Consider the following 23166-nt stretch of genomic DNA (forward strand, 5'->3'; position numbering starts at 1 on the left):
GATGTCTCACTGCCTGATGACTGGTGCCAGTGTGATTTTAATAGGCAAAAGTACAAAAGGAAATTGTTTGATCTTCATCTGTTATTGGCGTATGTGGTGTGTCAGCTAAAAATGCACCATACAAAGATTATACTGAGTGGATTACGGATGCGGAGGCTGGGATCAAAATGAACCATATGTGTGATTGTGATGATGTGTGTCTGTGTGTGTGTGTGCAGAGCAAGTTTGACACCAAACAAACTAGACAGAAGGAAAATTAAGTAATTGGTTATTGCTTTGTTTGCAAATTGCAACATGCAATTTTGAAGTTTATAGGCAAATCAGCAGGAATGTAAGGTTGAATGTAAAGTCTCATATTTAAAAAACATTTCATTGTTTTTATTAAATGTGATGCTTTATTACGGATTGATCTATTCAACGGAATAAATCAGTCATGTTAACTCTACCCCAACCAACTCTGGACAGTTCCCCAGTCTAGTTTGACTCCTTGAAAAGCATCTTATATTAATATAAAACACACAGGGGCACTTTAATGCTCTATTAGAACATTTACTTTTGATTCCTTAAGTATATTTTGCTGGTAATATGTCATATCTATATTTTACTCAGACTATGATTTGATTTAATGACCCACCTTGAATGCAGGACTCTTAATTCTTGCTTTTACTGCTTTTACTCAAATAAAAAACCTGAAACAAAGACTTTGCACTGTAATAATAATAAGAAAATATGTGATATAATAATAATGATAATTTATTAGCAATAATTAAACTAATCATTAAACTATAAATGTATCGATTTAAAATATTTATAAAATACAAATATTATCATTACTGTTAATATTGTTTAGTTATAATATAATAATAATCATCATAATCATAATCATAATCATGTCTCTCCTCAGCCACACGGTGACACTGTTCCGCCTCTCGTGCTCTAGCACCACCGAAGAAGAGAACTTCCGTTTTCCTTTCGGCTCCCGCCCCGCTCCGCCATCATGAAGTCCTGAACAAAAACGGATGGGAGTCGAGTAAAACGGGAATAAGATCAGACTGGAGATGAAATCCGTGGACGACATTAAGGCGATGACAGTGCGAAGCGGAGCGCGGAGCGGAGCCCTGGAAATTAACGAGCCGGTCTCTCGTTGAGAAGTGGGCGGGCGGCTCCTGTGGTCCGGGTTATTTCAGTTAGCGGCGCGGCTAACTGCAGAGCTAGCCTGTGGTTTTCTCCTGGACTCCCTCTGTCAGCTGCGAGCTGTCACTTCAACTCGCCGCCGCTGAGCTCATGTGCAGCGGGGCAGACGGGACATCTGTCCGTGCGACCCGGAGCGGCAGGATGGAGCGGACCTCGAGAACCAGCGTCGACACACGCGATGTGGTTCGCTCGTGTTGAGTAGACACCAGCGCCGAGGACCGGGGAGCGAGGACCAATAATTTCCTGCCAGGCCGGGTAGCTAGCTTCACAGCTAGCTACAGTGGATCCCAAAAGCCACGGTAAGACATGTTATTAATCATTCAGTGAGAGAACGTGCCCCCCCACCCCCACCCCCCAGCCCTGGTGGCAGGAGGAGGCAGCAGCCAGCCGCTTCGGCCACCTCACCCTCCAGCCCCGGAGAGGTTGACATTGACGTGCAGGCTTGTTGTTGGCCCTGGACCCTGGACACTCAAGCCGGCCTGGGAGTTGTTGTTGTCTGCTGTTGAATTACATGTCAGGCGTCCCTGTGGTCAGCGCGAGCAGATATAACCTAATTGACCAGCCAAGTGCAAACAGCCACCGAGCCTGCACAGCTCAGAGTCACCCTGTGCGTGAGCCTGATGGAGAGGACACGTCCAGGGAAGGACTCCTCTCTCCTCCACCGGGGGGTTCCTTCACATGACCAGGAGGATTTCACATTATCTGTAGGTTGGAGGGATGATCTTGTATTTGTTGTCTCAGTGTGTGTGATTGAGAGCTTGCTTCAGGCTGGGTTGCATGATACAAAGAACTTCTCATTTTAAAGGGAAACACAAGCTTCCTCTTTGACAGTAGCAACAAGGCCACGAAACAAAATGTTCTTGTACTATAAAGCTCAGTAGTTACGTATGTGTGTATATATATAAATATGTGTGTGTGTGTGCAGCCTGAAGCAAGCTCTCAATCCGACACACTGAGGAAGAGGCAACAAATACATCAATCGTGTGTTTTTATCCAAGATCATCTCTCTAACCTATATACACACATATATATATATACATATATATATTCTGCATTTGTTGCATTTCTACATTAATCTCTCTGCAAAATCCTGATGACACTGGTAACTTGACAAATGGTGCATCCCACAAATGATTAGTTTGAGTTTCAGCGTCTCTCTCTCTCATTTCAAAAATGGGAACCTGAAATGGGAACCTCTGCTGCGGTCTGTCACATACGCTGAACACAGACTTTCTGGTTTCAAGAATGTCTTTTTCCTGCAAACGCCGTCCCTGAAATGACATGAAATTGGGTCCAAGTAGAACAAATCTAGAATTGTAATCGCTGTGCAGTCATTTGCCTCCGAGACCCGTTTGCAGTTTGCTTTTTATCCTGTGAAATTTGGCCTCTGGTGGTGTGAAATGTCGTGTGTAGTCAGTTCCCCCCCAAATTTTTGTCGACCAGTACATTTTGTATTGTAATAACATTTCCCAGAAATCCAGTAGTGAGGCTATGTTCTGCACTTGTGTCATTGTAATGTTGATTCTCCTCATGACCACGACCTCTTATATTTCTGTTGTTTTAACACCATTATTTGATGTAATAATGGAAATCAGACCAGAAATTAATACAACCATATATGAATCAAAAATATTTAACCTTCTATTCCTAGTTATTGACTAATATCAGTGAGAGGAATATTACTTTTTGTAGCATATAATGAAAAATATGTGAAATAAGTGTCATTCTTCAACATGAGTTAAGAAGATGAAATAAATCATTAAAAAGAGAATTTCCAAAGCATGAAGATGCTGGATCATCATCATCAGTCCTTGTGAGATATTCTGATCTCTGTAAAGATGATGTGATGCAAAAACAAGAATTCATTTTTTCTACACTTCTGGTTGGATCTGTTAAAAGCTATATTGTATCTGGTGAAGTTTTTGTTGACAAGCTTTTATCTGAATATTGCAGTAATTGGAATTTTTTTAAATACAGCCTAATTAAGACTATGTTTCTGGATGAAATAGGTGGGTGGGGGGGAGGATGGATGGTCAGTAGTCCGTAGCTGATGGACACTTATGTTTTTCCATCCATATGAACACAGATTTGCATTTTTTATTCTTATTCATTTGAAATGCAGACGTAGAGCAGGGATCAGCCTTGTATTGATTCATATAAGTGGCTGGACCCTGTGGAGTGGAAGCGTTGTATCGAGCTGTAAAGTGGTGTAATGATTTTTGGTGGGATCAGCAGTAACCGCAGCCATTTGATATTACAGAGTAACTCAGCATTAATAAAAAAAAGCACACAGATATAAATAATAAACAGTATAAGTGTGTTTAGAAAGAAGCTCAGTGTAACGCATGTACTGCAGCTTTGAACTAGAAGGTGATCACCAGTAAATCAAGAGATATCTAAAGAGTATTGGCTTTAAAGAATAAATAAATAAAATATTAAGGCAGTGCAACGTAGATAATTTCCTCAAGAGATTCAAATGTGTCGATTACATGTGATAGACTGAACCATATTTCCTTGGCGCCTCACGGTTCCAACACAAATGTTGGTAATTCTTCAAAATAACAGACGCTCACCCAGTGTGTCTCTTCCACGCTCACCAGGCGCTGGTCATGCCATCGAGTGTGCGGGCCGGGAGCCTGAAGGACCCGGAGGTGGCTGAGCTGTTCTCCAGGGAGGATCCCGAGAAGCTCTTCACTGACCTGAGGGAGATCGGTCATGGGAGCTTCGGAGCAGTTTACTTCGTAAGTTACTTTCCCCGGTGTCTGGGTTTGTAAAGGTGATGGAATATCGGTGCCACAACGGCCACAGTTTGCATGATGCACGTGTGTTATAACCATGAAGTCTTATTCCCTAACACATTAATTTTAAGTACAATTTTGGTTTTCCCTTGTAGGTCTAAATAGTTTTTTGCTTGATATATGTGTAAATTATAGTTTCAGGATGATTTTTAACTTGAATATAGTTATCAAATTAACAGAGGAATGATTCCAAGTAGGTTTTTATATCATTACGGTTTAGTCAGCAGCTAAAACTTCCCTGATACAGATACATCTCTACGATAAGATTATGGGCATTTAATCATTTGTCAGCTGATAATTTGTTGTTGAATTCTGGACCAAAATGACTTGTTTTGCAGTTACACACACACACACACACACACACACACACACACACACACACACACCTCTGGCAAGCTCTTCAAAGTGGTCTGCTTAAAGGCTTATGCAGTATTGATTTCTGTTGGTATCATGCACTCCACAGGGAGGGCTACCTGGAAAATAGTTTAGATAATAAGTCTTGTTCAACTGTTCAGAGCAAGACGCTAAAACATTTTTATCATTACACAACATAAGAAATTTAAGTAAACAAAAATACAAAATTGTTATCTTATTAATAATAGTCTTGGTTTGACCAAATATGACTTTCTGGAGGTTCTGCTCATTTGAGACACAAATTTCCATTAATATTAAATTGCATCTGTATAGTTCTAATCAATAAAAACCATGCCTCCTGGGTGCGGCAGCTCTCAGTGACCGTTTATTGTATTTCCAGCTGTTTCAGGTTGTCACTACAGGGGATAACACAACCAAAAAACTTGCACTGATGTGGAAAATAAAGCAGCAAAGATAAAATGAGCTGCTGCTCTTTCACATCATTTAATTTGAGGTCACGGTCGGAGTGGTTGTTGTGAAGAAAAGCTACTGTAAGCATAGAAAAGGCCTGACAGACAGGAAGAATGATGATGTGTGTCAGTGGTGTTGTCTGTGATACGGCAGAGAAGTTATTGATGGTATTGCCTATAAGAATACTAGGTGGATAAACCTATAAAGGTAGAAACATGTTCACAGACAACTTGTAAGTGGGGAATGAAAAGCCCTGTTTAAAGGAGCTAGTCATGGATGAAGGGACGCGAGCAGAGAGGAGGCGGCTCAGCAGAAATCCTGGTTTTATGCTGTCGTGATTTCTGTGTTGGGCCTGATGTAAAACGGTGCATTAATCCCAGAGTTCTCAGTTGTGTTGTGAGGATGCAGGATTGTGCTCTCATCCACTACTGCTCAAATAAAACAGAGGAAGACTTGAAAGAAGTAATCTATCGTCTGTTGTCCCCAAACTTCAGGCCCATGATATCCGCACAAATGAGGTGGTGGCCATCAAGAAGATGTCCTATAGTGGCAAACAGTCCAACGAGGTAGGAGAAACTCTCCCCCTTCTTCTGTTGTAGAAGATTACCTGTGAGGTTTTTTCATCGATGTTTCATGTTGCAGAAATGGCAGGATATCATCAAGGAAGTGAAGTTCCTCCAGAAACTGCGGCACCCCAACACAGTCGAGTACCGTGGCTGCTACCTGAGAGAGCACACAGCATGGGTAAGTGTGAATGTGGAGGAAATTATGCAAGATTAAAAAATAAATACATTCATTAGCAGCGTATAAACTACTAAACTTGGGGAGTAGACTTCCTGGACCTATTGTACAAGAAGTAAATTTAGTCCAGTTCTTGAAAGGTTTCATAGAAAGTTTCTGTCGTGAAAACAACAGAACAGATACAGTTGTTGCAGTTTTCTGCTTTATTTTAAGTTTCTGTATAATGATGCTTACGGTAATATATTCTTACTTTACATCCTGACTGATGTAATCTAATGCCGACTCTAGGAGATGCGTCTGTTCTCTGGAAGCAAACGTCCCACCTTCATTTTGAAGTGGCCATTTGAATCCTTCTCTAAGCTGCACTTGAGCTCAACGACAGTTTTTACACTTGAACTCTCCTGCTTTAACTTAAACCCCCCTCTGTGTCTCACAGCTGGTGATGGAGTACTGCTTGGGCTCGGCCTCCGACCTCTTAGAAGGTAAGTGAGAAAGAACGACGACACAAATGAGTAATTAAAAAACATTAATGAGTTAATTTTATATTTTAGTTTTTGACGTCTGATATCTCCTAACATCTCTCGTCACCCAGTTCACAAGAAACCCCTCCAGGAAGTGGAAATAGCTGCCATAACCCATGGTGCATTGCAGGGATTGGTGTATCTCCACTCTCACAACATGATTCACAGGTAAGGCTCCATTTTTTTCACACTATCTGTATCTGCTCTCATCCCCTCCCCCACAATTCTTACAAGAGACAAAACAAATACAGAGGAGAAAGCACAAACTGTGCTGCCTAAGAGGAGCTTATGCAATAATGTTTCTGCTCGCACACTGTGGAGCACATTCAAGTGCATCTGATGATATATTTTCTCTCTCATGTCTGTTTGTTTTGACTTGAACACAATTTCCCTGACTTGTCTTTTTCTCTCATCTGATCACGTCATTCTCTCTCTCTCTCTCTCTCAGGGATGTGAAGGCAGGAAACATCTTGCTAACGGAGCCAGGGCAGGTCAAACTGGGAGACTTTGGCTCTGCCTCCATTGTTGCTCCAGCCAACTCCTTTGTGGGAACACCCTACTGGTAAGATGCCAAACTTTTCACCCACCACAGTGTCACCCTCATCAACAGTTACTCCTGGCAGGTTCATAAGAATTACACCATGTGTTGATCCAGCAAAGCTTGTACCTTTCTCATGTTTGTGTACAACAGCTCTGCCAAATACATTTTTACTAAGAATTTTCCCTGTGAGATAAAAGTCACCAACGTGCACGCCATTCTTAGCTTATTAAAAAAATAATGTGTTACAGACAAGTTTTCTCCATCAGTAGGTAATAGCCATGGTTACTATGTACTAAACTTATTAAATCACACAATAAACCAACAATTCATAGGTCACTCAATAATTAAATAAATAATAGTAATAGTAGACGTTTGAAAAAACAGTGAATCCGGAAGCGCTCCTGTTAGTCCAGGGTCAAAGGAATTAGGCTGAAAGTGTCTGAAAGGCTCTGTTGTCTCCTCCGTGCAGGATGGCCCCTGAGGTGATTCTGGCCATGGACGAGGGTCAGTACGACGGGAAGGTAGATGTGTGGTCACTTGGCATTACCTGCATAGAGCTGGGTAAGAAATGGCTCCGTGTGTGTTGTGTACACAAAGCTGAAAGCATTTGACCCTTTTCTTTGCTTTCTCTTTTTTTTTTTTATTGCTCTTCATCTGCCGCTCTCATTGTCACATTATGCCGTTCTCTCATTCTCTAGCGGAAAGGAAGCCTCCTCTGTTCAACATGAATGCTATGAGTGCCTTATACCACATCGCCCAGAACGAGAGCCCTGTGTTGCAGTCAAATCACTGGTGAGAGATGGTGAAACTTCTCAAACAGATTGATTTTGTTTTATTAAAACCGTGTTTGGCAAAGTGCTGATGAAGGAAAAAGGATTAGTCTGTTGCAGTAAATTGACTTTATGCAATAAACAGGTGTTTGATACCTGGTGCTTTCAGATCTCAGTAAATTAAAAACTTGTGTTAAATCGTTAGAACATTGGTTTTGTCATCTCTATTCAATAGAAATTAACCCTGCAACAACTGCTGTGTTGAACTTCCTTTAGAATGACATCTCTATTATTTTCAGGTCGGATTATTTCCGCAATTTTGTGGACTCCTGTTTGCAGAAGATCGCCCAGGACAGACTTACCTCTGATGTGCTGCTCAAGGTACATGGATGGATATTTAGTATGAAGGCAGAAAATACTTGTGATTTGCCCTTTCTTAAAGATATGTTTTTATAATTAAGTAAAGCTTTTATCGAGGGGACAGATTATTGTCAATAGAAGAGATTAAATAACAAATGTAATTTGTACTGAAAATAGGAAATGATCTCTTCATGAAGGCAGAGAAGCACCAGGTTGCAGGAGCATAATCCCAGGAAAATTAATAATTAAATTCAGCATGACACAAAATCATTTGGCTCCAAAAACTAGCCCCTAAGTAGGATTGAATAACATTACTGTAGAACTGTTCACCTGTTTGTGTCCACACCTGTCTCTCATTCTGTTGACCTCGACGCCCCCCCCCAGCACCACTTCCTATGCAGAGAGCGTCCCATGACAGTCGTAATGGACCTGATCGCACGCACCAAGGATGCTGTCCGCGAGCTGGACAACCTTCAGTACCGGAAGATGAAGAAAATCCTCTTCCACGAGGCGCACAATGGTCCAGCACCGGAGGGAGGTGATGAAGAAGAGGTAAGAAGGGGACAGACGAGGAGAAAGACTGTAATTGTGCCGATTTTTTGAAGGAGAAACTGTTTCCAGTGCCTCAAAGTTGTGCAAGGTTTATTGCATTTGCTGTCACGAACATGAGACTAGAACAAACTGAGTGTCCTGAATAGCAACGTCAAAGTTTGCAGGACTCCAGTCAAACAAAATATAGAAGTACCAGCTTCTTTGAAGACAAACCCTATAAAAACCTTTTATTTTAAAGAGGAAAACCATGTACCACGGCCTGTAAGGGTTTTAGCATCTCTCCTGACTTTTGTATTGTACTTGTTAATGTATACTGTGACCTGAGAACCTCTTCCTCTCAATACAAAGTCCTTTGTTTCCATCAGCATTTAATTCCAGTTGGCTGTTCCCCCACTCAAAAGGAAATGGAGGAATTCAGAGAATGTGGTGCTGCACTTTTCGAGAGTGTCAGCTTGTGTCTCACTGCAATTTTTCCGATGTGTCTGCTCAGAAAGGGTTTCAGAGGATTTTCATAGGATATAAATGGGTTCATACTGTTAGTACAGACACTCTTTCACCATCCCAAGACGATTTTACTTCACCATAGCCATTTTCTAATCTGTATTTTTTGGAAAATCTGTCTGACAATCTTCACTTTTTCCTGAACACCAGGATGGGGAGCAGTATATGCTTCGCACCGGCACAGTCAACAGCATGGAGAGCTCCCACTCTCTGCCATCCATGTCAATCAGCGCCAGCTCCCAGAGCAGCTCGGTCAACAGCCTGGCGGACGGCTCCGACGACAGCGGGGAGATGGCCATGATGCAGGAGGGAGAGCACACCGTCACCTCCAACAGCTCCGTCCTGCACAAACCCCTGGTCAGTTCCAATGAATTCAGATGCATCATAGCACTGTATGCGTCATGGAAGGATATTGGAAACACACTTCTGGAAATTTACAAATAGTTTCCCCACACAGATGGTTCACAGGGCAAGTTGCTCAGTAATCATCTGACCAGCCGAGCACATGGAAACTTGCACCACCTACAGAAAAATAAAGTTATAGCAGCACCAGTTTAAACCTGGTTTGCCACCTACAGATTAAAGCAGACGAACCAGACCAACAGCAGAAGCTGTAGGTTTTGGGCACTTCCACTTAGCCCCAGATTTAGTTAAATGACCAATGTAGTTCATTTTCAGTCCTTGGATGAGTTCTATTACGAGTAGAGGGTGGGGAAATTCATCATTTGTTCTTGCAATAATTTTGTTACTCATCCTCTCCCTCCCATCTTTTTGTTTTCGCCTGCTTGGTCTCCGCTGTGTAGAGCCATGACAACATCTACGATGACCCTTATCAGCCCGAGATTGACCCACTGCGAGAAGCTCCTTCTGCTGGTGGTATTGTTGTTGTTGGTGGTGGAGGAGGCGGAGGAGGCGGGAGGCGTCGTCGAGGAAGAGACCATTTTGCCACCATCAGGACGGCCTCGCAAGTCACTCGCCAGATTCAGGAACATGAGCAGGGTTCGGCCCTGAGAGAGCAGATGTCTGGGTGAGATGATGGTTGTGAGACAGGGATAGTGAAAACTTTGTTAGTATGTAATAAGAGTATTAATGTCGGGTCGAGAAGAAAGTCCTTCAAGCTTATTTAACTCCCTGCATCTCCTCACAGGTACAAGCGAATGCGGCGGCAGCACCAGAAGCAGCTGATGGGCCTGGAGAACAAGCTGAAGGGAGAGATGGACGAGCACCAGCTGAGACTAGACAAAGAGCTGGAGAATCAGAGGAACAGCTTCTCAATGGAGGGAGAGAAACTCACCAAGAAGCACCAGGCTATTCTGGAGAAGGAGGTGAGCTGGTGAAGTATGAATAAGTGATAGTGAGGAGGAGAGAACAGACAGAATAGTTGGTCAAGTAGCTTGGAAGGAAGAGAATAACAGAGGAGAGAAAACGACACCCTTCATGGTTATGATGGGTAGCGAAGTCTGATGCTTTTTGGACATCTTGTGCCTTGTAACATGGAGTAAATTCCTAATGTATGTTTTCTCCAGACAAAGGCCGTCATGACTGAGGAGAAGAAGTTCCAGCAGCACATTCTGGGCCAGCAAAAGAAGGAGTTGACCGGTTTGCTGGAGTCCCAGAAACGACAGTACCGGCAACGCAAGGAGCAGCTCAAAGAGGTGCCTCTATGTCACCAGTCAGCCGACTAACACAGCTACTTTTTTGCATAAATTGATTATCATCTTTCCATGTTTCTTATTCTAACTAATATAAGTGGAAATTTACTGTGATCACTCTCCTGCAAACTTAAAACCAACTGCATCGTAGTTACAGTATAAAAACAGGCATCTGGTATCATATTCATTATATTCTAATGCTGTAGTATGTATTTTTGCTTCAGGAACTGAATGAGAACCAGTCCACGCCAAAGCGAGAGAAGCAGGAGTGGTTGGTGCATCAGAAGGAGTGTATGCAGCAGCTACAGGCGGAGGAGGAGGCCGGCCTGCTGCGACGGCAGAGGCAGTATTATGAGCTCCAGTGTCGCCAGTACAAGAGGAAGTTGGTGCTGGCACGCCACAACCTGGAGCAAGACCTGCTGCGAGAGGTACCTCTTTGCTTTTGATTGGCAGATCAATGATGGGTTGATAATGAAATTCTACTGAAAACATTTAAGATGGATTCAATTTGATAGAATTCCTTCCTGCCTCCTCCTCATCCTTCTCTCTTCTCCAGGAATTGAACAAGAAGCAGACTCTGAAGGACCTGGAGTGCGCCATGCTGCTGCGTCACCACGAGTCCACCCAGGAGCTGGAGTTCCGCCAGCTGGGTTTGGTGCAGCACACACGGGCCGAGCTCATACGCACGCAGCACCAGACGGAGCTCACCAACCAGATGGAGTACAACAAGAGGCGTGAGCAGGAGCTGCGTCAGAAACACGCGGTGGAGGTCCGCCAACAGCCCAAGAGCCTCAAAGTGAGTGAGAGCCAGGGGTCTCCTGAGGAGGGAGAGAGCCAGACCACAGAGGGGCCGAGCTGCAGCTGGGACAGTGAGGCAGGGGTGGTGGAGGTGGAGTTAGGAGAGGAGAAGGAGGCGGTAGCTAAGGAGATAAATGATGTTGAGCTTGACAGAGGAGATAAAGTGTTAGAGGAGGAGGAAGGAGTGAATGTCCCTGAGAGGAAAGATGAGGTGGATGACGAGAGTAAACCAAAGGGAAATGAAGACGGAGAAGATGAGGGTGAGAAGGAGGATTGGAAAATCAGCGAAGAAGGTATAGAGGTGAGGGAAGTAGAGGGAGTGCAGTGGGAGTACGACGAGGACCCCAGTAACACTGCACATGTAGAAACTGATGAAGAGGAAGAGGAGGGCAGGGGCGTGGCCGATGGCTGTCCATCAGATCTCATCTCATTCCAGTCCCTAGAAAGGAGACGCCTCCATCAGCGGCAGATTGATGAGCTCACTGAGTTTTACTTCCCTGAAACACCAGAGGAGCTGGAGCCCACACCTATCTCCCCCCCTCCTCCCCCTCCCCCCTCTCAGACTTCCTTCCCCTCACTCTTCTCTCACGCCATCTGCCTCCTCCTCTCCCTCTCCGCTGCTGCTCAGCCCTCCAACCTCACTTTGCTCCTACTCTCCATCTTCCTCCTCTCCCTGCGTCGTTCCCCTCCTCTGCCCTCTGTGGCCTCTGTTGTTCTCTCTGCGGAGCTTGCCTTATTGGCGCTCTTCTTCTCGTACCTCTTCCTTCGCTCCTGCTGCTCTCTGTCTCTATCCACGTATCTGTCTCTCAGCCTCTGGGCCAGCGGCCTCTTCAGTTTAGGCCTCTCCCTCAGTTTGGGGATTTATTATATCCCCATGATTTTGATCTCAGCCTCCTTCCTCAGCTCCCCCTCTCTCTTCCTCTCCCTCTACTTGGTGGTGGTGCTGATTGTCAGGCCGGCCCGTGACTTCCTCCAACACGCACCCCGCAAAGTCAACCGTCTCTACATGCGAATCCTTTTCCGCCTCCCCAGACCCCTGTTTGCCATGTGCCAGTCAGTCTTAGGAGGTATGGCTGAGCGTAGCCTCTATGAGATGTTTCCCAAAGCAGGGCGCAACTGGGGTGTGCGTCGGTCCAAAATCCCGGTCCCCCTGAAGAGCTTACCTTTAGAGTATCAAGCTCGCTGCAATATCACCTCTCCCTGGGCCAAGGGCCTGCTCTGGGTGAAGCGTTTTACTAGACGCCCCCTTGGGGTCCTGGCAGATCTTGCTAACTCTATAGTGCTAAAACTAGCCGGACAGGCGCTTCAAAAGTTGCCAGACAGTGTCCGGGTCACACTCCAATCTCTGGGTGTCTTGAGGAAGCAAATCCCGAGTAGGTTGCCCCGACTGCTGCCCAGGGAGGAGCGGGAGAGGAGACAGAGGGAGAGGAGGAGGAGAGAGAGGGAGAGACAGAGGAGGGAAGAGAGGGAGAGGATGTTTCGAGATGATGCCAGGTGGGAGTTTGGGTTGAGGCGAACTTCTTCTGGGAGGTTTGTCAGAGGGAAGATTCGGCCGTGGAGATAGCGAGAGACAAATCGAAGGATTGAGTGGGAATGTGTGCTGCTGGTGTGTGTGCGCGTGTTGGTGTGAGTATGTGAGTGTGATCATGTTTTATGTTCCGTTGTTGGACCATTGTTTGTGTCTTTTTGATTTGGACCCACATGTCTTTTGTTACATGATTCCCTGACTGGTTTTTGGTCACATTCTCAAAGATGAGGTGTATTAAACCCAGCACCAACATGCGTCTGTACATCTGTGTGCGCTGGCTGGAGGTGATTTTATACACATGCACACAAGCCGTACTGTTGAATCAGTGGGCTCTGCAAACATAAACATGCAGCTGACCCCACGGTTACTGTACCAACCCCAGTGAAATTTCTACATTTCATTATTGTGCTTTTTGTAAAAGTTCCTTGAAGTTTCTTTTATTTTTATTTTGCTCTTAATTTGTAAGACAAATGTTTTTATGGTTATTTTTAAGACCGTTTTTGTGCAATGGTTAATTTTCCTTTTATAGTGGTCTTATTTGATGGGGTCTCATTCGCGCACTGTTACCTTAGTGCTGAGAACAAATATCACAGTGTTGCATAGTTTCAGGGCTTCAGTATCATTTTACTCCCCAAAGCTCAAAACTGTGAAAACAAAGATGCTCAATAATTTCACTAACATCAAGCTGAACACTAGCCTGAACTCAGTCAGTAAATAAGTGCAATAAAAAGCTAAGCAGAAAGACGTGGGACCACTGTAAGACGTCTGATATTTGAAATTCGGTTTCTTTTAGATATCAAAGTGGGAAACAATTAACAGGGGATCTTACTTTTATAGTACTAGTAAAGTTTATTTCAGGTTTTAGACATTATTAGATATTATTTCCAGCTCGTAGAATCATTATCTTTCAGATTCTAGTTGGAAAAACTACTTTTATTGCGCTGTATGCAGTAATGTTTTTATGATTTACCATGTAAACATTTAGATATTTTTCCCTTAATCATCCTTTAAATCTACAGCAGTTGAGTGCCTATAGTTATATAAACAGTCGGCTGTGAAGTGACATATCCTGAACACATATAGTGAACACATAAGAAAGCAGTTTTACTCAGAGTAGCAAAAGTATTATAATATAATTAAAACCTATTTAATATTGCAGCTTAGCTTGTTGATATGAAGCCATAGACAATCGTTTGAGACATGCAATCGTAAAATCAGTCCAAAGGTTGATGAAACTACTGAAAGTGAATGAAGAGATCCAGATGTTGCAGTCATGTCTGATTTTTGCACCGTCTCAAAGACCATTCAAGAACAACACATGAGAACAGATCACCAGTTTAGGGCTGCAAGAAATTCTTATTATTTATTAATTAATCTGTTGGTTGATTTATTCAAACGTTTATGAAAATCCATAAACCAAAGAAGTTAGTGAGTTTACATTGATACATTAAATATTGTCTGATCTGAGAAGCTGGAACCAGGAAATGTTTTGTATGTTTTCACCATGTTTGCTTTGAAACATTCATGAAAACATTAAATGATAAGTTGATTATCAATTATCCAAAAGTAAAAGGGTTGCTGATAGATTTCTGTCAATCAACCAGCTTTTCGTCAGTCAAACCGAAAAAGAAAGAAGCAAATTGTTGGACAAGAAAAACCAAAATGCTATTGAGTGCACATTTAATTGAGATGAAGAAAAAGCAAAGTCAGGCTGAAATGCGTAGTTGTGTCGTGCATAGTTCTGGGAATATGAAGATTTTAAAATGTGCAAGTCTACAAGGGAAGTCTGGTCGAACAGTAAAATGAACCAGTTCTTTTAAAAGCAGATTTATATAGAAGGAAAAAAAAGTGGCGTCGTTTGAGCCATTCAAACTTAACTTTATCGGGACCCGGGGGGAACAAAGAAGTCGGGCACTTCTTTTTATGAGTAACTTGCATTTGGGAAATCTAGATTTTAAAAGAAAGATATTTTACAAATATTGTTATTTGAATGTAATTTGTTTTGGTTTTTTTGCCATTGATTTACATTTGTGTTCCAGTTATTCCCTGTTCCTCTGTGTATGTTTACATGTTTGTATTCTGTTTTGTTGTGACACCGTCTGTGTTTTGAGTTTCCACAGAGTTATATCACATTGAGTTTTTTTTGTTTTTTTTATATTTAATTTATGCAGTATTTATAAGACTAGTACTGCATTCTGTTTGGCAGCCATTTTGTTGTCCTCTTTATTCATTTCAGCTGCACGAGTGTTGGCATACTGTACGGCTGTATGCTCGCAGGCATAGAAAAATATTTTGTCATACGTCCAGATTTTTCTTTACACAAAAAATAAATTCTTTTGTGTGTAAAATCATTGTCTTGTTTGTTTTTATGATTTTTGTTTTCCATTATTATCACGTCTTCATTTGTTTCCTTCTTCCCTGATTTATCAAAACATCTTATTTTATTCAGAAAAACATCCCCTCTTCATTTTGTTCATCATTCCTCCTGTATCATTTTATCTCCTCTGTCATGTTGTTCCCTTCCTCTGTTGGAAATTCTGCCACTTTGTTTACTGCTTTTTCTAATCGATATATAAAAGTTGAGCTATATTTAATTATGTGAACTGGGGGATGCGGAATATATTGTCTTTAATTTCAGTGCGTGAAAGTTTTAAATCATCCAAAGATGTTTTGTTTTCAATCCGTTTAGTGTTTAAAACTTTTTTTAAGAAGTTTAGATTATTGTATATCTTTATTTTGTTGATGTTGAAAGTTCATCATTAAGAATTAAGTAAAAAAACTACTACTTTAGATAAAAATACAGATTCTATTTCAAAGCAAAAGGCAATTTAGACTTTCACACCACTAACCTGAAACCTCTTTACTGACGATCATAAAGAAAATGGTTTGTTCTTATGTCTTAGAGGAAAAGACTGGAGGTGTTTCAGAGACTCGGTTCTTCTAAGTTATTATCAAGTGAACTGTTTAATCTCTAGCTGCTGCTGACAGAGATTTTCTTCATGTCAACTTTTACTTAATTACACAGCTAAGAATTTAAAAGATGATTATTCTTTAACCCTGTTTTCAGGGGCTTTAAATCTTAGATCCTGCTGTAAAACCATCACCTGGATTTTCAGCTAAATTAATACTTTCATATTTTTCTATGTGGTAAACTTTCTTAATGCTAATAGAATTACAACATATGTAAAAGACAAAGGCAACATTAGTGAGCACATGTTTGGTGGTGATGGTGTCTTTCCTTTAATTTGTCTTTTTTAATTTTTTACTTCAGTTTCAGTTTCTTCAGTTTTTCTGTATCTTAACGTCGTGTCCGTCTATAAAAACCACAGGAGCACTTGAGCGCAGCCGCCTCCATCTCTCTTCTCTCTCCTCCAGTCCAAAGAGCTTCAGATCAAGCGTCAGTTCCAGGACACGTGTAAGATCCAGACCCGCCAGTACAAGGCCCTGCGCAACCACCTGCTGGAGAACACGCCCAAGTCGGACCACAAGGCCGTGCTGAAGCGGCTGAAGGACGAGCAGACCCGTAAGCTGGCCATCCTGGCCGAGCAGTATGACCACTCCATCAATGACATGCTGTCCACACAGGCTGTGAGTAAGGCAAGGGGACGTCGTTCACTTCACACTCGCACCACACCACCACCACCACTGCTGTGCCTGGCCTGGGGGCCCTCCTGCCCGTCCGCCTGTCCAACTGTCCGCCTGTCTGCCCGTCAACCAGCCTCCTCCTGGTCCCTCAGTGTTAAACTCCACCTCAACCCACATATCCCGCTTCAATAGCAAACAACGTTCACCTGCAATTACACTGTCCTCTCCTGAAACATCCTTTTCCCTGAAGATGTGGGAGAAGTCATCATTAGCTGGTCTGTGTCAGGAGAGTAGAGACGAGAGCTTTGGTCAAATCTGACACCTTCAATAACGAAAATGTGTTTGAGGTTCAGAAAACACGGATATTCACCCACTTGATAAAACATCAGCAGACATTATATTATAGCTTTTAAACAATACCCACCAATTATCAGATTCACAATAACTGGCTCTCACATTGCCCATAATCCAACTTGACCACTTTCTAATTTCTGTCTAACTCTCCACCCGAAGTTTTAAGACAGAAATCTCTTAGATAACATCCCACTTTTAAATCATTCACGACCCTTCAGCATCGTACTTCACACTATTCCGACATAAAGACAACTTCAACCACAGATGAGTTCAATTCCTTTCATTTTAGGGACTGTACACAAAGGACACAGGTGGGGTCAAGTTTTTTCTGAAAGTCGCCTGACTGCTTTTGTAGAACAGGGAATTGTTCTGTTAATACCAATATCGAACATTTTGGGATACAAAATACTCGAAATGCCACTGATTAAAAGTATAAGAGTATAATTGGTGCAGAAAAAAGTTGCCTGTACTTGTTTATCTGTAATTATAGTATAAACGTGTGAGCGTGGGAACCAGAACACACACATACATTTCCAGGCTTATAAATAGATGAAATATATCAGGGAGGAGAAGATGGGAGGAAACTAAATATCTTGTCCCCTTCAGTGACATAACGTCCTGGACATCTTTAATAACCTCACATGGCATCGGGCCAGTAAGCCAAATCCCTGCTGCCCTTGTTTTTCCGCACATCAGCTCCTGTCGTGGTTAAAGTCTCTGTGGGAAGTTCTCCAACACAACGATTAAACTCCGTCCTCAGGACAGAAAATACTAATAATAAATTAATTAAATAATGATAGATCAAATATAGATTTCATCTGTTTCCTCCAACCAGGCTTTACAACGGGCAACACAAAATCCACAATGACCTCAACTATAGTAACATTGTGGAATATTATGCAGATTTATTTTTGTCATTTTTACATATTACAAAAATTATATTAGCATTTTAGTTTATCAGTAAAATAATAAATTAAGCTTGGAATTTAATTTACTCAGTTTTAATTTTATTTGACAATTTCTTATGTACTACAATAACACCTTATTTATGTATTTATAGATGTACTTATATTTATGTTTAATTTCCAGCCTGTTGAATATACTTTAGAATCTCTGCAGACACAGACTGATCAAACAAGACAAAACACTGAATAAACAAACCACCAGCAGCTGTCACTCCTCATCCTCCTCTTCTCTCTTCTGCATCTCCCTCTCTCTTTTCTTCACGTTTGTCAGAGCTTCTCCTCCTCTACCCTCGACAAACACCAAAGCAACATCTCTTTCCCATACATTTGTGCCAAAAGCATCTTTCCTCACGCTCCCTCCTGTTTCTGCCTCTTAGCTGCGATTGGATGAAACCCAGGAAGCGGAGTACAAGGTGCTGCGGATGCAGCTGCAACAGGAGCTGGAGCTGCTCAACGCCTACCAGAGCAAGATCAAGATCCACACGGACACGCAGCACGAGAGGGAGGTCAAGGACCTGGAGCAGAGGGTGTCCATCCGCCGCGCCCTGCTGGAGCAGAGGGTCAGACACAGAAAATCTCCTTAATGTGTTGTGCAAGAATTTGGTGAGTTTAGGAAATTCATTTAGGCAGACGGAGACGACAAGTAACCAGAGGAAGTAAGGTCACAGAGGACAGTTGATGTTGACACCGTTAGCTTTAGAAAATACAGAAATAACTTCTTGATGTTCTATGTTTAGTCCTTTAGAACCTTTAATGATCTCTGTATCAGGCTGTTCTGGAGCTTTTGGTCGTTTCGGACGATCTTCTTTTGCACATGGAGTCGAACTTAAAGGACCCATCATCCTTGATAGCTTAAAGATAAGGCTGAGAATGAATTCATAGCCAAAGAAATCCGAGCACAAGGCCCACTCACTAGATGTCCCAGAGAAAAGAAAAGTGGAATTAAGTTACATTTCAGTGACAACTAGGCTCCATAAGCTAAGGACGACCATGTGGTACGGTCACAAGCCCCAGAACGGCTGCTTCAGTTGCAGAATGAACTTTCTGTCTGAAGTTCAACAGTAATTCGGTTTTGGTTGACATGACATTGTGTTCTCTTCTCTTCCCTTCTAGATCGAGGAGGAGATGTTGTCCCTGCAGAACGAGCGCTCCGAACGAATCCGCACCCTCCTTGAGCGTCAGGCCGGCGAGATCGAGTCCTTCGACTCAGAGAGCCTGCGTCTGGGCTTCAGCAACATGGCACTGACCGGCATCCCCAGTGAGGCCTACCCCAAGCAGGCCTACTCCAACGCCCCCCCCTCCAGCTCCCGCTCCGCCGGCCACTGGAGCCACGGCATTCACCCGCAGAACATGCCCCCGCAGCAGCACTCCCGCCGCAGCCACAACAGCAGCAGCAGCAGCGGCATTAGTAGTGGCAGCGGGGCCGGGGACCGCAGGAGCGAGTCCTCCTCCTCCTCCTCCCATGGCCTGGCTATGGCCCTGGGGCTGGGCAGGGACGGCAGGGAGGTGCACCACTCGTCCCGCTCATCTGCCTCCTCTTCTTCCTCTTCCTCCTCGTCTTCCTCCCACCACCAGCGGCACCACCTGCCCCAGCACTACCACCACCAGAGCACGCCGCAGCTGTACCGCGAGCGGGAGCGGGATCGAGATAGGGAGCGGGAGAAGGAGAGGGAGCGGGAGTGGGCCGGAGTGCGAGGCTCCGGCGGTGACCTGGCCCACCCACACCCCCTGCCCTTCTCCCATCACCTGCCCTCACGCTCCTCCTCTCAGTCCCTGGCCATGCTACCTCCGCCACCGCCTGCCCCTCCCTCCATCTCTGGCCCGTCCTCCTCTTCCTCTTCCTCCTCCTCCTCGCAGGGGGGGATATATGGGGGCGGCGGGCTGGCTGTGCGTGGTGCCCCGAGTCTGATGGCCCTGAGGAATAGCCCCCAGCCTCTGAGGAGGACGGCGTCCGGCGGGGGGCCCGGTGGCTCCGGGGGCAGCGACGGCGTCCTGAGCCGAAGCACCTCAGTCACTTCTCACATCTCTAATGGCTCCCACATCTCCTACTCTTAGACGGCAGGAGGAAGAGAACGGACGAGGGAGGGGGTGATTTAGGAAGGTAGCTATCACAGGTTGCATCTCAATACTCTCAGCTTGCCGCCCTTGCCTTGCGTTCTTTCTTGGAAGCATCTCAAGGCTCAGTGGAGCTGAAATGCAGAGGATTTGGGGGAAATCACCCTCTCCTCTTTGTGCATGGGAAGGCAAAGAAATGTGAGGTCAAACTGACATTATTGAGCTGCAACCTGCGTCTTTAGACTCAGGGTGAGTCGAGAGGTTTCCTCCCATTCTCACAGGTGTAAAAAGAGGGAGGGAGGAATGTAACCACCTGTAAAACCGCTGGATCGAGGCGATGTTAGATTTTAACAAAGCGGAGGTTTGTGTTCAATGTTTTTATCTTTGTTATAGCCTGTATAAAAGTGAGATAGGAACGTGTGAACGGAGAAGACGTTTAGCCTTTTTTTTCCTCCCAGAGCTGCAGACAGAAAGGGGGACGGCAGCCATGTCTTCTTCTATGATGTTCTATGCTGGAATGGAGAAAGAGAGAGGACAGGGGGGAAGTTTTACAAAAAAAGGGGATAATGTTTCCTTGGCATTGTGTCTGTACTTGTATGTAGTCTGTAGTGTCCAGATATTATCTAGAAAGCACTCGCAACTTGGGCTCCGGAGAGGAAAAAAAAGGGCAAAATCAGAAAAGATGGGTAACTTTCGTCTTCAGCCTGGTGGAGACTGGAAAACACTTTTTATTGATTTACAACTGTTGATGTTTTTGTTGTTTTCTCTCTCTTTTTTTTTTTTAGTAAGTGTATAAAAAAAACACAAAAAAAAACAAGTTGCTTGGAACGTCACCAATGCCTTTAAGGGGTTCTTAAAGGGATGTCGTGCCATCCGAATTTTTATTTGACGACCGCAGGATGATGTAAAACCGATAAATACGATAAACGCAGAATGTTTGTAAAGGCGAGAGACTCTCAAATGCAGCTGGGACGACAAAAATAGAGAAGAAGAGGAAGAGAAAAAAGCTTTCTGGCATCCGTGACATATTGAGTATCTAAACAACATAGGTGTCTCACTCCGATGCATGAGATAGATGTACAAAAAAAACTAAACATTTGTAAACATGACCAAACACATTTGAAATGTACCGTACCTGTCCAAGTTTCACCGGCATCGAAGATCACTCGTCCCACATTTTTGATCTTTACTGTACATATTTATGGGAATATTAAAAAAAACAACAAAAAAAAACACGTCATTTGGTTTTATAGAGTAACAACGATAACAATAGTAATTTTGATATATTCAAATGAGTATTGACTTCAAGATTTAGAGCGACAACTCCAACCGCATTTTCTATAGGTGTCAATATTACCATAACTAATCCTGATGTAATTGTTGTTGTAATCATGTTCACATTTTTCTTGTGAGAAGCAAAGGGCCCACTTTTGACTGTAAAAAGAAAAAATAGACGACAAAAAAACCTGTTGCGTTGTCAGGTATGGTTTGTGTTCAAGGTATTAATGATTATTAATAATAATAAGGGGTTATTAATAATTGTTAATGATTTATGTGTGTGTGTGTCGAGCGGTAAAGTCTAGTTATATTACCACTTTTTTTAGACGATTGAATTTTAAAAGACACTCCTACACCCCACTGTTCACATGAACTCTGACCTCCTCCTCTGGACTCTTATAGACGACAAAAAAAAAAGATTTTACAATTGGCCACAGGAATGTAAACGCTGGTTTTTACGTTTTTTATTTGATTGTTTTCGGATGAAGAAAAAAAGTGATGCTCTGAAAGGAAGAATGGGAAGAGGATGAGAGAGAGCGGACAATCCGTGTTGACCCCTGCAGGGCGCAGCGTGCAGGACGCGTGTGAGGAAGTGAGGGGACGGGCGTGACTGAGCGGCTGTGAAGGCTGCACCCTCTTGTGCCGGAGCAGCAGCAGTGACCGGAGCGGCTCGTCCTCCTCACGCGAGAAGAGAAAGACCACTCAGTGATCCACGAGCAGGAGAACAGGCCCAACCGCTCTGCTCCCTGCTCCTGTGGGCTGACTTTTACTTGAAGGAGATCACGAACAAGTGGACTCTGTTTGTTTATTTGTCTGTTTTTACTATTATTGTTGTTTTTATTTGAGGAAAAAAAAAAAAAAAATGATAATCACCCTGCTGTTTGTATGACTCAGAAACACCAGCTCAAGACAATTCCCTGTATAACCTACTACTTTATGCTTGGTTGGAATCTCAGTGCATGCATAAACTCCTTATATAAACTAAGACTGGCTGCTTCGGGGGCGGCCTCCGTGTTGGGAAATCAGTTTGGAAGTGTTTGTAGACGGTGTCAGAGGCTCTGGGGGAGCAGGGAGCCTCAGTTCCTGTGTCGAACGATGATGATGATGATGATGATGATGATGAAGCAGCAAAAGAAACAAAGCCTCATCTGTGACTTGCAGAGTTTGTTTTTGTTTTGTTTTGTTTTCTTTGTGGGTGGGTGGGGATGGTGGGGGGGTGAAATCCTTATTATTAAATATTCAAATCAAGCGATTCCAAGCTTGCGAAGGAGGAAGGGTCTTGACACATGTATTGGAAAAGAAGTGGGTGCTTTAAAAAGTAATTTAAAAAAAATAAAGATAATAAATTGATATTAACACATTACCTCGTCTGGATTTGATCTACTTCCCCCTGATGACGATATCAGTGAGATGTTTATTATAGAGCTGGAACAAAATAGATTGTGTGACTGAAAACTGGCTGAATTAAAACTAACTAATTTTCATTTTTGATTAACATTTTCTCAATTTCTCAGTAAAGTATTTGGTCCATACACGTCAAACAGTATCATGAAAATGTCTTGTTGCAATTTTTCACAGCCTAAAAGCAACAAATGCTTTAATTTTATATTTTGATGATATTCAGTTTACAAACCTGGAAAATAAACAACAAATATTCACATTTGAGAAGCTGAAAGAGCTCAAATTTGAATTAATGGATTATCCCAGTAACCTTACTGGTTTATTTCCTTGTTGCCTCCACAGAGGAAGTTGTGTTTTTGTCTGCGTTTGTTTGTTTTCAGGATTATGCAAAAACTACTAAACCAATTCCGCAGGGAAGAATTTTCTTGTTTGGTGCAGATACAGGATTTCTGTTTTGGTGAGAAAATGTTTTTCAAATTGACAAAAAAACGTACACCTCAATTATATTTACCTATTATTTATATTTGATTGCTCATTCATTGATTTTATGCATTTGCTTGTACTCTCATGTTCTTTCCTGCACTTTGACAAATACGATGAACTACAAGAAAGGCACATTTTCACCTCTGTCCGTTGGTTTGCTTGTTGGATTACGCAAAAACTACCTTTACTTTTTCTTTAACAAAATTGGGGCATTTTTCAACATTTTCCTTGCTTTGACTGAGAAAAAATAAGCCATGTTTAAGG

The 23166-nt window shown here is 43.0% G+C and overlaps 1 protein-coding gene across 2 annotated transcripts; it reads left to right on the forward strand.

Annotated features, from left to right (window-relative positions):
* Positions 1-947: 947 nt before the first annotated feature.
* taok2b (TAO kinase 2b) lies at positions 948-22069 on the forward strand. Of its 2 annotated transcripts, XM_047338265.1 has the most exons (20): positions 948-1493; positions 3795-3935; positions 5312-5383; positions 5460-5561; positions 5995-6040; positions 6151-6247; positions 6528-6641; positions 7090-7181; positions 7319-7412; positions 7690-7771; positions 8135-8302; positions 8954-9160; positions 9607-9830; positions 9951-10128; positions 10330-10458; positions 10680-10883; positions 11012-11251; positions 16157-16369; positions 18063-18245; positions 18799-22069. In XM_047338265.1, exons 2-20 carry the CDS (start codon positions 3804-3806, stop codon positions 19738-19740), a joined length of 3519 nt encoding a protein of 1172 aa, XP_047194221.1. In that variant the 5' UTR covers positions 948-1493; positions 3795-3803; the 3' UTR covers positions 19741-22069. The 2 variants fall into 2 exon arrangements, with proteins under 2 accessions (XP_047194221.1, XP_047194220.1); XM_047338264.1 differs by lacking the exons at positions 16157-16369; positions 18063-18245; positions 18799-22069 and having other exon boundaries at positions 950-1493; positions 11012-15129.
* Positions 22070-23166: the final 1097 nt, after the last annotated feature.

Source organism: Hippoglossus stenolepis, chromosome 21 (assembly GCF_022539355.2).
Source record: "Hippoglossus stenolepis isolate QCI-W04-F060 chromosome 21, HSTE1.2, whole genome shotgun sequence".
In the NCBI taxonomy this organism is placed as follows: Eukaryota; Metazoa; Chordata; class Actinopteri; order Pleuronectiformes; family Pleuronectidae; genus Hippoglossus; species Hippoglossus stenolepis.

Coding starts and splice junctions, on each gene's coding strand:
- taok2b (XM_047338264.1), top strand. CDS start 3,804: ATGCCATCGAGTGTGCGGGCCGGGAGCCTGAAGGACCCGGAGGTGGCT. Junction 6,248..6,527: donor TCTCACAACATGATTCACAG/GTAAGGCTCCAT, acceptor TCTCTCTCTCAG/GGATGTGAAGGCAGGAAACA. Junction 7,413..7,689: donor GTGTTGCAGTCAAATCACTG/GTGAGAGATGGT, acceptor TATTATTTTCAG/GTCGGATTATTTCCGCAATT.